Raw genomic sequence first — 15722 nt, 5'->3', positions numbered from 1 at the left:
GAATGCAAAGGCTTATCATCTTCAAGAGCCATATGCTATTAGGCTGCTATGAGACATCGTGTGCCAAGCAGATAAAATCGATAACATTGCCTGTAGAGTAGCCTGTGTTTAATTAAATGAATTTAAATATCCACATTCCAGATGTTATGGAATTTAAAGCATATGGAGGATTATCTTGCATTACCTGAATATACAAAGATAAAGGGAAGGTGCGGCATACTGTATTCTTGTAATTGAAATGTAAGTTTATTGTCATTTTGTTTCAAGCAAATGGTCTGGAAATGGAACAGTCAGATGCTGTAGATGTAAAATTCATGGGAAAAGTAGGAAATGATTGCTCATTACACATTTTTAATTATTACTTAGTATCACTGTTCTCCTTGCTTTGACATTTATATACTCTAAATTTGAATTATACCTTTATATGCCAGTTGTCCAATTCAGTTTAATAAATAACAAAAACAAATTGATGTGTCTCTTAATGCTCATTGAACAATCTTATTCATTTAATCAAACGGTCTGTAGGTTGCAGTACACAACATGTTTAATGGTAATGTCTGTTTCAGGCCACAGTGCCCACAATTTTCCAAAACTTAATTTTAAAAATCATCTGGTTAAGTGTCTGCCTCAGAGTCACACAAGAAGGTAGGAACTGATTTTGTGACCTTATAGTATCCACCGATAGATGATACAGACTTCCTGCAGAATTTCATTGTATCGAAATGCTGAGATGATCTGTCTATCTCTCCATTTGTTAACACAGAATGGTCACATAAGAGACTCTCATACAAAATGCTGTGCAAAAAATAACGTTCATTATTTGACAATATTGTGTAAATTAATTGCACCCTTGAACTGAGTAATGGAAAATAGCAAATGTTATCCTTACTACTAAGTTTATGATAAATTCATTAGAGAATATTGCCTAACCTGAGTCACTTATTAAAAACTAGTGGTATTGTAGTCACTAGCAAGTTGTCCTATCCCTGCTCTTTTTATGACCTGTTTATTTTAATTTGCCCTGGTCAAGAAGTTGCCAGGGTAGTTCTTCATATGTCCAGCCTGTGATGCCTTTTTTCTGCTGTTCCCAGTGGTAAATAACTTGAATAATTATATAAGTGTTAAATTTATTAACAACATTAACAAAGCCATTATCTTGACATGTCTGTGGCGTTCTGTGTCCTCTGTGTTTACTAATTTATATAAAATGCACTTTGTTCTAGGAATCCCAAAACCTAACATCGGGATACAGCGGACAAAGTAGGTCTACCTTTATTATTCTAATCTACATGCCAAATTAATCCTGCTAAAATGTGCACTAATTTAATTTTCAAGTCAATTATTGATTATATGGTGCAACACTGAAACATTGTTAATTTTCATTAAAGTTTGATGACTTGTGACATTCTGAAGCAAGACTAAATTGATAAATTGACAGCTTTGGACATCACTTAATGGACTGTAAATTCTTTCACAGAACGGTGCGATGTTTCCAACAACAAGCCAGCCACCAAGCCTGTGCCCCAAAAATCGTGAGTATTTATTCATCTATTTCAAAAATAGAAAATGTTATGGTTAGCACTATACCCAGTCCTTTTGCTGTCTGTATGGAGTTTTCATTCCCATTTGTGTTTGTGTCTGCATGCATCTTCTTTGGAGCGGAGGAGCTCTAATTTTTCTGCACATTCCATAGATGAATAGATAGGCTACCTGCCAGCTATAAGTCTGCCTGGAGTATGTAAGTCTGGCTGTATTGTCCAATGATGGATTTGCACTCAATCTACTGTAGAACTGATGATAGATAGATAGATAGATAGATAGATAGATAGATAGATAGATAGATAGATAGATAGATAGATAGATAGATAGATAGATAGATAGATAGATAGATAGATAGATAGATAGATAGATAGATAGATAGATAGATAGATTTGCAACATGTCTTAAATTTCCTCCAGCTTTTTGCATCCCCTCACTTTAAAATTATTTGTTCAGAAATTGGATGTGTGACCACTTCTTAGAGATGACTAGAGGTGTCTAGCTAGAATTCAGAAAGTTGATGGTATGATGGATGAATGATGATGTGCCTTAAGACCTTGAACGGTTTAAAGTGTTCATGTGTGACAGCACATGTATTTTCACTGCCACATAAACATATTTGAGAGTTATGAATTGTTTTCTTGCTCCAGCAGGTCTGCTTTGTTAATATTTAAGCAGTTTTATGGCCTTGTACTTTATTTCCCCTATATACCCAGGAAACCTATTCTTTACTACAGATTTGTGGGAATACTTAAATATCAACACAAGTCTTCCTAACTATTCAATATCTACTTAACCATTTTCTAAACCCATTTAATCTAGTTTAGTGTCATAAGGGACCATGAGCATCAAGTGTGGCACCAATCCATCACAGGGAACATTCAGCGACATACCCACATTTATTTATACAGGACTAATTTAGGATTGCAAATTAATCTAACATTAATGGCTGGATATTCATAATTGTAACAATTCTTTAAAAAAACTAACAGCATTCCAAGCGCTATATAAATGTAATGAATTATTATTATTATTATTCTTTTTTTTTCAAAAAGTGCCTCATATCTCTTCTTGTTTCAGAAGTCAATGAGGGGAAACTGGTCATATCAGCCAAAGTTTTTGAGCTTTTAAAACTCTGGAATTCTGTAATCACGCATGAACTGAGGCTGTCACCAAAAAGCAGTTAAGAAACTAACATTCATCTCTGAAACACAGTTTATGGCTGCCTTTTATGATTTAAATATCCATAGCATACACACACAAACATATATACTTTCTTAGTAGATGCAGCATTTTTCCTTTAAGATACTTGCATACCAAGCATAAATTGTTTTTTGGATGCTTCTTTCACGCCATTGGGTTTACCGTTCAGTACAGTATATGTGTTGGCTTTTAATAAGTGGATGTTCCCTGACACAAGCCTTGACATCTATAACACACTTGGCATACATTATTTATACATTTAGATTTTTCTGGATTGTGTAATATACTAAATATGTTCATTTACATCATCATGCAACTTATAATCTTTATTTGAGTAATTGTATTCATTGGATTGATTAGAAAAGTTGTGTACTGCCATATATACTAGGCAATATGTGTTCAAACAGTGCAAGCATGTATGGTAAGACTGGTAAGGTGTACATAGCCCCAATATTCTGTTTTACCCATTGGTATTTTGCAATAAAGCTTTACCCATTCAAAAACCAATATGACCACAGGCTTCTTAAAATGTCAACAAAGTAAAGATCTGCATAGCTGGCTCTTGCTGTACTCCGCTCTAAAAGTACAAATAAACGAAAAAAGCAAAATTGGACACAGGGTGGTAGATGTGCGGACAACATGGTCTGTCTGTTTTACAGAGAGAATTGATGGTGTGTAATCTATGTAATTTACTGTTGTATGTGTTTATTTGAGGTTCTTCCAGTAAACATTTCCTAAGATGCTTTTGTCAGTGGTCATTTAGTTGCTGTTTTACAGATAGCTTTTTGAAATCAAAAAGGTCAAAATGATCCTGACAATGGCAGTATCCAAAGTATAATGTAGCTACTGTACAATAAATGTAGGGAAATCTGGTGGTGACATGAGAACATGGGTTTGGGAGACTGCTCACTCTACAAAACAGCTGAATGAAATTTGTGACATGTCAGAAATTCTTTTGATTGTATAACAGCCAAATCCTATGATGCAATCTGGCATTGCAAGCCCACTCATACTGCACAGGAAATGACGGCTAATGAAAATGAAATTTGGGCTGACTCCGAAAATCAGTCAGCGGCTGCAAATCTTGCATAAGTCCGTCCCTAAATCGCACTGTGTATGCCAGACAAAAAGCATAAGGCTCAAAGAGAAAGACGAATAAACATTGTATAGGAACATTCCAATGTTTGCCTTCTATGTTGAATAAACCTTTGGTGCTGGAAGTAATAAAGGCCCAACCCTCTTTTATCAACCTCCAGTCCAGATCAGGATCCCCGACTAATCACAACAGTATTAGTCAATAGGCAGGATTAGATAGATAGATAGATAGATAGATAGATAGATAGATAGATAGATAGATAGATAGATAGATAGATAGATAGATAGATAGATAGATAGATAGATAGATAGATAGATAGATAGATAGATAGATAGATAGATAGATAGATAGATAGATAGATAGATACTTTATTAATCCCAATGGGAAATTCACATTCTTCAGCAGCAGCATACTGATACAATAAATAATATTAAATTAAAGAATGATAATAATACAGGTGAAAAAACAGACAATAACTATGTATAATGTTAAATATTAACGTTTACCCCCCCTGGTGGAATTAAAGAGTCGCATAGTTTGGGGGAGGAACGATCTCCTCAATCTGTCTGTGGAGCAGGACAGTGACAGCAGTCTGTCACTGAAGCTGCTCTTCTGTCTCCAGTCTAATTTATCATCCAGCTGCACTCCCAGATATTTATAGGTCTGCACCATCTGCACACAGTCACCTTTGATGATCACTGGGTCTATGAGGGGTCTGGGCCTCCTAAAATCCACCACCAGCTCCTTGGTTTTGCTGGTGTTCAGGTGTAGGTGGTTTGAGTCGGACCATTTAACAAAGTCATTGATTAGGTCCCTATACTCCTCCTCCAGCCCATTCCTGATACAGCCCACGATAGCAGTGTCATCAGCAAACTTTTGCACATGGCAGGACTCCGAGTTGTATTGGAAGTCCGATGTATATAGGCTGAACAGGACCGGAGAAAGTACAGTCCCTTGTGGCGCTCCTGTGTTGCTGACCACAATGTCAGACGTGCAGTTCCCAAGACGCACATACTGAGATCTGTCTTTAAGATAGTCCACGATCCATGCCACTAGGTATGAATCTAATCCCATCTCTGTCAGCTTGTCCCTAAGGAGCAGAGGTTGGATTGTGTTGAAGGCGCTAGAGAAGTCTAGAAACATAATTCTTACAGCACCACTGCCTCTGTCCAAGTGAGAGAGGGATCGGTGTAGCATATAGATGATGGCATCTTCCGCTCCTACCTTCTCCTGATATGCAAACTGCAGAGGGTCAAGGGCGTGTTGAACCTGTGGCCTAAGGTGGTGAAGCAGCAGCCTCTCCATGGTCTTCATCACATGTGATGTCAGAGCAACAGGCCGAAAGTCATTCAGCTCACTAGGACGTGATACCTTTGGGACTGGGGTGATACAAGATGTTTTCCAAAGCCTCGGGACTCTCCCCTGTTCCAGGCTCAGGTTGAAGATGCGCTGTAGAGAACCCCCCAGCTCCGATGCACAGACCTTCAGCAGTCGTGGCGATACTCCATCTGGACCCGCTGCTTTGCTGGCACGAAGTCTCCTCAGCTCTCTGCTCACTTGCGCTGTTGTAATTATGGGTGGGGATGTCTTTCCTATGCTGGTATCAGCAGAAGGATGTGTGGAGGGTGCAGTACTCTGAGGTGAGAGTGAGAGTGGGTTAGGGTGGTCAAACCTGTTAAAAAAGTTGTTCATTTGGTTTGCTCTCTTCACGTCTCTCTCAATGGTGGTACCCCGCTTCGAGCTGCAGCCAGTGATGATCTTCATCCCATCCCACACTTCCTTCATGCTGTTATTCTGCAACTTCTGCTCCAGCTTTCTCCTGTACTGCTCCTTCGCCGCCCTGAGTTGGACTCGAAGTTCCTTCTGCACGCGCTTGAGCTCATGCTGATCACCGTCTTTAAAAGCCCTTTTCTTCTGATTCAAAAGGCCCTTGATGTCACTTGTAATCCATGGCTTGTTGTTAGCATAGCAGCGTACTGTTCTTACTGGAACTACAATGTCCATACAGAAGTTGATGTAGTTAGTAGTGCAGTCAACAACTTCCTCAATGTTCTCACTATGAGATCCCTGCAGGATATCCCAGTCTGTAGTTCCAAAACATTCTTTCAGAGTATTCTCAGCCTCCGGAGTCCACTTCCTGAATGATCGTGTGGTTACAGGTAGGACTCTAACTTTTGGTTTATAGTGAGGCTGAAGCAGAACCAGGTTATGATCTGCTTTCCCAAGCGCAGGCAGCGGGGTGGCGCTGTATGCATCTTTAACGTTTGCATAAAGTAAATCAATAGTCTTATTTCCCCGGGTGTTACAGTGCACATACTGGGAGAATGCAGGTAATGTTTTGTCCAGCGTCACATGGTTAAAGTCTCCAGCGATTAGCACAAGCGCCTCAGGGTGCTGCGTTTGTAACTTAGCAACAGCGGAATGGATGATGTCACTCGCTGACTCCACGTCTGCCCGAGGAGGAATGTATACAATAACAACAATGACATGTCCAAACTCTCTGGGCAAATAGTAGGGACGTAAACTTACGGCCAACAGTTCGATATCCCTGCAGCAAGTGGAGATTTTGACGTTAACATGTCCAGAGTGACACCACCGTGTATTAACATAGAGAGCGAGTCCTCCTCCTTTGTGCTTCCCACAGGTACTTGCATCTCTGTCCGCTCTAACTGTGCTAAACCCGGGTAGCTCCACGTTGGCATCTGGGATGGTGTTATTTAGCCAGGTTTCGCAAAAAACACAACAAACTGCATTCTCTGTAGGTCCTTACATTTTTCACCAGCGCAGCCAGTTCGTCGATCTTATTTGAGATTGAGTTTACATTCCCCAGAATCACAGAAGGCACCGAAGGCTTGAAACGCCACTTTCTCGCAAGCTGCTTCTTTTTTAGCTTAGTGCCTGCTCTGCTGCCACGATACCGCCTTCTTACCTCGTCGGGTAAATAGGGAACCACACCGGCACTGGCATTTGTTCTCAGCGCCCGAAGTTGAGTACTTGAATAGGCAAGTCTCGGCGTGTTAAAATCCATGCCCACGTTGTAAAAGTAAGTGTGTCCAGGGAAGGAATCCACATAAAATAAAGTAATAGGAGTGATCAATAAATTAACCCAGGGGCACACAGATACACACACACCCATACACACTCTTACCACACCAGTTCAGAATTGCCAATTTACCTAACATGCACATGCTTTTGAGATGTAGAAGAAATCACCATTAACCACTGTGCCACCATAGGCACCCTTTTGACAGAAATATTAACTTTTATTGGTAAAGGGCAAAATGCTAAATTTCATTATTTATGTTATTCAGCTTTCCTTCTTCTAGCTGTTATCAGACAGAGTAGCATTTAAATTGAGCGGTGGACAGGCACTTATTTGTACAATGTCTTTAGATTATTGATCTATTTAATGGTTAGAAAAAAGTAAATATGTCTTAAGAGTTTGGTCAGGGATGCAATGATGAAACATTATTGTTTGTGTTATTCCCTTGGCAAACTGTGCAGTTAAAGAAGGATCGAGGAGGATCAAGTGAAAGGTTTTTCTAGAAATACTTGCTCTTTAAAGAGTATTGACCTCAACAGCAGGAGATGATGACTAATGATAATCTAAGCCTCAAGTGTAAGCTGCTAATGTTTGTTCTAGTATAAATGACAGTAGCCTCTGAAGATCTGCACTTCCTCAGGAAGTTAGACAGAACAGCTCTGGCATCATACAGACAGAGTAGATGAGGCATCAGACATAAAAGGAAAGCCATACAGTTTACAGACAGGTCAACCCAGGCATCTTAAAAAGGAAAAAAGACAAAAAAAAAAACAATGTAACAGACCCACAGCAGCATCCATGTAACCTTACAGAGAGAGCACATTGGGAGTTATATACAGAACAGACCAGGAGTTCTTTAGGCAGAGATGGCATGACATCTTACAAACAGAGCTAGCTGGATGTCTGAAGGCATTTCTAATATATTAAGATGCCTGCCGCATTCCATTTTTCCACTGCATTTGATTACTTTGTGGTCTGGAAATATCCTGGTGATCATCTAGGGCAGTTTCTTCCTTTCCCAGTCCGGGGAACCCCTGTGGCTTCAATACTTTATTCCATTAAATTTCATAATCAGCAAGTCACTTCATCCCTTATTGATTGCATTGTTTTATTAGCTATTCTTTTTTTACCCCTTCTGCTATAATACATTTAGAAAAGAGCGGTAATGCAGAGTTTACATTCATTAAGTAAAGTAGACATATTCATATTTTTGCCATATTTTTAAGTTCTTAACTCTCTTTTGTCATTTTCCAATTAATTCACCTTTTTCTTTGAAGTTTTCTGCCATAATTGTATCTTAATAATGACAATTAGTGGCGAAAGAAATAGACACCATGACAAATGTCAGTGAGTGCTGGAAGGCTTGACACCAGAAATTTCAAAACTGGGTTTGACACTTTTTGTTAGAATGGTGAATGCTTTGGTGCATAGAGATCATTTAATGCCATTTAATAATCATCATTGTGATTTCCACTCCACTTTTCCAGGCATTCTGTTTTTTTATGCATTATTTGCTAATATTCACACTGCTGCACCTGACATTGAATTAGGTGAAGCCTTTCAACTTTTCAGAGTTATTTGCTTAGGGCCTACTTAACACATTGCTAATTGTCTTTATTAGGTAGAAAACTCGACAGAAAACGGTGAATTAATGTGGAAACGACAACCGACTTTTAAAAGCTTGAAACCAGAGCAAAAATATAAATATTTTAAAAATGCTTATGAATACCGATATCACACTACATTTTTTGTCTAAATCCAAAATAAGAGGAGAAAAAATGGCCATCTAATTAAACAATGTGATCAGTTAGAGGGAAAAATACTCACTGATTGGAAAAATTCCTGCAGCCACAGTATTTCCCCAGGACTGGAATTGAAAACCGCTGATCTAGTGTAATAAGCCCAAGGGTGGAGATTTCTGGAATGTAATTATATTGGGAGAAAGATAAGCCAGTTTCTCTTTGCTATTACCCAATGCCCAATTTTCTTTTTCATTTAACTTCATGGTGTATCACTCAGTATTATTCTGAGGCATTCCCTATTTTGAATTGTGACTATGCTGTTTGATAAGCAAACTTTATTTCTATTTTATTGTTCGGCTAACTGTCACCATGTCCTTCACAGATTGCTGTTGGTTTCATGATAGTGGAAGAGAAAAGATACTCAAAGGTGTTCCAGCCTGGGAGGTGTGTAGCTAAACGAAATAGTCTAGACTGGTACAGCTTGATAATGGAAGAAAGATAACAGCAGAACACTAAAGGTGTAAATATTGACAGAACAAAAATATGAGAAAGTTAATTCTGGATAGAGCTGCTCAAAAATTTCATAGACATTTTACCAATGGATTGACTATCTCAAAACAGCAGCAAAATTGTTATGAGACAATACAGCCTTTACATACATATCGGCTCAGATGTCTTGACATGAAGAACTCCTTAAATTTCTTGAAAGATGCCGAGTCAGCCAGGCACGTTACACAAAGAGCTGTCCAGACATCACAGAGCAACTCATATACCTCGTAAAGAGAGAGCAATGCAGTCATTTTAAAGAGCAGCCAAAGCCTTTGGCAGGCACAAATTGAATAATTAAATATACAAATAAATAAAACATGCAAATATTGTGGACAACAAGATCCTATTTCTAATTCAAACATGAATTACAGCTTATTAATACCACAAAATCTTCCAATGCTTTAAGTTGATAGAATTTTGACTGATATAAAATACAGTTGTCGTACAACATTGTAGATTCACACACAGTAGCATCTGCAGATTTCCTGGAAGACTTTAGTGATGAAATCATTCCAAATGTTTTGAGAAATCATGCCCAGCGGAAGTACACTTTAGTCAGCAAGCCTTTGTTGAGGAATGTTGTGTATATTGACTAGAAGGTCGAGCTGAGTCTCGTGTTAACTATTGCAGGAATCGCTAAATAAGACGAAGTGAGCTACAGCATTTGGTTCATATTAAACAGTCTGCTAACCCTGACAGATGTGCTTTATATGCAAGTGATGTACATTTGACTTAGAACATTTTTAATGTCTTGTTAAACAGATTCTTAAATTCTGCACATGCATGCTCGGCTACCTTCTTTGCATAAGCAACATAAAATGAAATGATATCATCAAACTAGTATGGAAGCACAAAAATAAACTCTCTATTGCCCGTGACTGACATGTTTGAAACCATAGATTCACTTCCTCAATTACTACTTTATTTGTACAAGAGCAGGAGCACATTTTAAATGATCTTTCTTTATGTCACAAACACCGCAGCTGTGCTAAGATCATGTTACACGTCTGTCACTGGTGGATCGAGTTATAAGTCATGTTTGTTTAAGAAGTTTAAACATGCTGTTCAAAAGAGCATTAAGTTCATATGTGGAGAATGTTTGGAGGGCGGCTCTTAATTTTCTCATTGTGACTTTAAATACATGCAATATGGCCCAATCGCTAAGGTTATAATTATAATAATAATAATATTAATAATAACACATTTAATTTAGATACTCCTTTCCTAACACTTAGGCATTAAGTTCATATGTGGAGAATGTTTGGAGGGCGGCTCTTAATTTTCTCATTGTGACTTTAAATACATACAATATGGCCCAATCGCTAAGGTTATAATTATAATAATAATAATATTAATAATAACACATTTAATTTAGATACTCCTTTCCTAACACTTAGGAACACTCTACATAAGTAAAACAGAAACATACAAGAACGACCCAAATACATAGCTAGATAAGTTAGTACAATTGTTATAAAGAGCTCTTCAGGTCTCACCTAAAGGCATTAATTGCAAATTAGTTGAGGAAAGGGGAAAATTCTTATTAATACCACATGTTGAAAGATGAAACAAGGGAGCAAAACAAGATTACAAAATTCACAACAAACTGAAGTTTAATAAGGCAAAGACACAACTGTAGCAGTCACCTGTGCAATGTCAGTTGAAGAAAGTTCAGGAGAGTAACCTAATTATTAGAGAAGGCTAACTCAGAGTCAACAAAATGGGCATAGGTGTTATGAACTCAAGAGTTCCAAAGCATGAAAGTCCCAAACAATCATTCAATAATGCCCACTGTGGGGAATACTGTCGAAACCTTGGCTAAAAAAAGGGCAATGAAATATCTTTATAAAATAAAAAGATGTATTTTAACAAAACACAGAGAAAAAATAAGCTCTAAAGACTTCCAAACAGGCAATTCCAATACAAAATGAAATCCCAATATGAAATCCAAGAATGGGCAAAAAATTGAGCACAGAGGCCAAATATCAAGTAATCACAAAAAGCACAGAAATAACTTAAGAGTACTCACCACACCACAAGTGCATTCAAAATGAACCACAAGGGACTGTGAGTTATCCCAGTCTCTGTTAGGCTGAGGACAGCCTCTTGACAGTGATGGGCAGGTTGCTCTGCCTTTTGTGGAACCCTCCACAAAACAAAAGGCACATAACAAAAGATAAACATAAATAAACTAATAATCCACCATGTTAATATAAAAAATGAATAAAATATATATAAAAGCGACATTTGAATCCCATGCAGGGGAGGATCCGTAGCTAAAATACAGCACTAGGTCAGAATACCAAAAAGACCATAAGAACCAAAAAGTGAAAATCAAGATTTGAGATAAAAATAAACTGCAAAAGTCAAAAACACCAACAGGAACCAAACCCTAAGAAAATCACTAAGCACAAAGTAATCTTAATTTTGAATTTCTTGTAAAACTACAATAATGAGGGTTCTATGTTTCCATCTTTTATAAACTCATAATAATGAGGTCACCCATCCCAATTAAAACCCATTCAAGCCACAACCAAAATTGCCACTATAATGAAGTTGACCACAACAAATTGGCCTTAAAAAGGATAAAACATTACAGTAAAAACTATTAAGAAATCTGAAAGAAAAGTTAAAATAAATCAAAATCATGTCATCCTGTATCATCTTGAACTGTAAAAATACTTCTCTGACATAACTGTCTAATGAACTTCTGCAGTTTCAGTGTTCTTAATGAAGTGATACTCGATTTGCTTCATGTCAGCGTTGATTCTAAAATGTCTGGATTTCTGTTTAGGTTATAATCCCACATGAGATGTAACGATGAAATGTATAATTAGTTTTTTTTGTAATATGCACGATATGGACACCCTTTAGTTTACAGATTGCAAATTATGGAGCCCCTAGTAGAAGGTTAATCAGTACTCTGTTTACTATAGTATAGTAAGAAAATGTTGTTGATGATTATAATGTAGCATGTATTCTTATATGTTGCATGTCACATACATTATTCATATTCTAAAGGGAACATTTTTCATTTCTCAGTATTTTGAAGGTACAGTATTTGGTATCTGGACTAAGTGTAGAATGGAAGTTAGCATAGAGATGACTTAGTGTAGGTTTATGAAATGTCATACTGTGTTCAGTAACATTGCATGGCAGGAGAGCACTGATGGTACTACATCCTCCAAATATTGAATACCAGGAATATTGTATCTCTGATTTATCTGCCCAAGAATAACAAGATGGTTAAGTCTCAAAGCTTGTTATTCACAGTACGTACAGCTGGAATAAGCTCACAACTCGAGAATCCCCTGAGAGGAATTTTCTTGTTAAGTTTATATGCCTTCACTGTTGACTATTATTTGGGCTGTACCTTTGAATTGGTCTACGCTTTCAAACTAAATCTGGACAACTTCCTAAGCCACCACTGCCTTGGGACATTTTGATTGGCTCTCTTTTAAAAAAAGACTACTTTATGGGTGTTAGCTGGGGTTAGGAATGGAAATGGAGTGAAAGCAAATTGATTCAGTTTCTTTTTTTATTTCAACATTGTTTATGTAGGCACTTCTGGATACTTAGGTGTCTTTCTCGTCATTTTAATTTTTTGGTACTGTAGCTAGAAACTAATTAGGAAAAAAGCTGAGTTTTTTGGTGGTGCCTCTACTTATGGCTGCTTTGAATGAAATGGACTTTTTTCATGTCATTTACACAGTTTCTTATCAGCAGTTTGCAACAGTGTGTCAATGAATCAAATGCTCCTCTGAAACAGTTCCCTTATGAAACACAAGTGCTGCTAAATGTGCCGTCAAGGAGCATTAAATGTGATCAAGTTGCTGCTGAGCGCAGTTAGACTGTACAATGACTACAGTTAGCACTACATTATAACTGCAGTTAGGGATCATCTAGATTACACTGCGGCTGCAGTTAATCGGCCTTCTTCTGCTGTGTCTTTCCCGATCAAAGGAATAAATGTGCAATTGCCTCCCAGTTAAACATTCTTCTAAATGTAATCATTTCATTAGTACTTGCATTTGCAAACTTTCATTGAAAGTGCAATAGATATGGAATTTTAAAATTCACTATCTTTGCAGTTCAGTCATAGCACAAGCAAAAATATGCATTACCCACTTAAGACCAGCATCCAGTCTTCCTTTCTGTTCTGTTAAAGTAGTCTATGCCATTAGAATAAAAATGGGATATAAAACTGAATTTCTCCCACTTTAAAAAAGGCAGACTGTAAATACCCCAAGGTATTAGACTTGCCTTTGGGACATTGCATTAAAATGGGAAAATTAATAATGAGCTGCCTTTAAATCTCATTGCTGGACCACCTCACATCGCCACTTCGCAGCTGAAGAGGAACTCTATTTGACAACCTCCCATGACCTTTCACACTAGATTAAGATTCCAAGTGCTGCCATGGCAACACAACCTTGAAAATTAGTTTCTTGTCAAAAGCAAGAAGGCAACTTTAAAGTGCATGCCGTGAGGAGCCGTGTGTGCATACTCCTATTTAAATGTATCAGGATTGTGCAAGGAAAAGGAAGAGCCTTATGCATTTTATTATTTCAAGTCTCCATCTCAATACAAATTCATCGCCTTCCATACTAAAACACGTATAAGTAAGAAGTGGGTTGAACCTTTCAAGGAATTAAAAGCTGGGAAAAAAGGAATATGGGAATAAAAAGGTTGTGTTCTTGGTGGGAAGCAAATTGAGTATTCTAAACTTGTGGTTCAAACTAACATTACCATACAGAGAGTGAAAGATTTTTGATCAATGGAATCACCATGTGAAATAAATCAGCAAAGAGGGGTGATTGAAAATAAATAATAATAAAAGAAAAAATTATATATATTTATACTGTATATTACACCTCTCTCTATCTTCTCTCCCTTTGTTTGGTGTAATCTTGTCTTCTAGTTTGTCATACATTTTACATCAAGATGTCACACTTACACGGACAAGACTAAAGAGTTCAAGTAAGGTATTAGACAGAGTGCTCCTGACCTAAACACCTTCCAAATTCTATTTTCTTTCTTCCTTTTTTACCATTTAATAGATTTCTAGTCACAGACTGAGCTTTACTTGTACTTTTAATGAGCCTTTTCTAATAAGCTCTTGCTGTCTTTCTTTCTTTTATATCTGCACTACAAAATAACCAATTGAACTTGCCAAAAGACCAAAAAGTACTATAATAGGTCTCACAGCATTTCAGGAAAGGATGTTTTCTTTGAAGGCCATCCTTCATTTATTTGGTAGGCAATGAAAAGAACACACTCTCAGCTGGATGTAATTTTCATAGAAATCAGAGAGCAGTAAAAAATATAATAAAAAGAAGTAGATGACATAAGCCAGGATGTGAAAACATTACAGAATGTTTTAGAGATAGTAAAGATATTCTATAAAATAGGTGAAAAAATAAAAAATCCTGTTCTTAAATGGAATATTTCTGCCCTCTTTCTTGTGCCGATTCCTTCCATGTCTGTGTTTTCTTTCCAATGAGTATTTGGATTGCTCCCACATCTTCAGAGATGTGCAGGTTAGGTTATGTGGTGATTCCATATTGGCTCCCAGTGGGAGTGTAGGTATGTGTATGACTGCAATAGACAGGCCAATGTGACCAAGGATATTTGCTGCCTTGTGCCCAGTGCTGCCAAGATGGGCTACAGCACTCTACAACCCAGGATTGGAATTAGTGGGCTTGAGAATGTTATGTCTTGTTATACTTTTTATTGTTCACATTACTCATACAGTTCCTCAGTTTTCAATCAGAGATTAATAGATGAGTATATGTGTCTCTCTTTAATAGTTTTACATAGATAGATAGGTACTATAGATAGATACCACAGCATAGTGACACAGTGGTTATTACTGCTGCCCAACAGCTCCTGGCATCTGATATCAGTTCCTAGGCCTATTACTTTCAATATAAGTACGGTGGCGCAGTGGATAGCGCTGCTGCCTCGCAGTTGGGGGACCTGGGTTCGCTTCCCGGGTCCTCCCTGCATGGAGTTTGCATGTTCTCCCCGTGTCTGCGTGGGTTTTCTCTGGGCTCTCCGGTTTCCTCCCACAGTCCAAAGACATGCAGGTTAGGTGGATTGGTGATTCTAAATTAGCCCTAGTGTGTGTCCTGCGGTGGGTTGGCACCCTGCCCGGGATTGGTTCCTGCCTTGTGCCCTGTGTTGGCTGGGATTGGCTCCAGCAGACCCCCGTGACCCTGTGTTCGGATTCAGCGGGTTGGACAATGGATGGATGTTTGTATTTTAGGTTGACTCCAAGTTAGCCAGGTATTAAGTGTATGTGAAAAACATGCTAGTGCCATACTGCTTTAGGAGACAATGTAAAATTCCCATCCTTGGCTGTTGTACTGTGTGAGTTTGTGTCTCCCTGTGTGTGTGTTTTTCTGTGGGTCATCTCGTCTCTTTCCCACATCCCAAAGATGTGCATGTTAGGTAAACTGATAACTAAATTGACCCCATCAGGTTTTGTAATGCCTGAAATTATTTAAGTGTGTTCCAAACTAAATCAGTGCATTGATGGAGAAGTGAG

General features: G+C 37.9%; 1 protein-coding gene across 2 annotated transcripts in view; it reads left to right on the top strand.

The window, feature by feature from the left end:
- The window catches only part of aff2 (AF4/FMR2 family, member 2), a 684414-nt gene that overhangs the window by 423294 nt on the left and 245398 nt on the right, over positions 1-15722 (top strand). For both annotated transcript variants that reach the window (XM_051935183.1, XM_028816861.2), the window contains exons 6-7: positions 1224-1260; positions 1478-1532. In XM_051935183.1, coding sequence (XP_051791143.1) covers positions 1224-1260; positions 1478-1532 — 92 coding nt within the window. The remainder of the gene's footprint in view (positions 1-1223; positions 1261-1477; positions 1533-15722) is intronic.

Source organism: Erpetoichthys calabaricus, chromosome 12, assembly GCF_900747795.2.
Source record: "Erpetoichthys calabaricus chromosome 12, fErpCal1.3, whole genome shotgun sequence".
Taxonomy (NCBI): domain Eukaryota; kingdom Metazoa; phylum Chordata; class Cladistia; order Polypteriformes; family Polypteridae; genus Erpetoichthys; species Erpetoichthys calabaricus.
The sequence above is the reverse complement of the archived record's forward strand: the minus strand, read 5'-3'. Positions and strand labels throughout refer to the sequence as shown.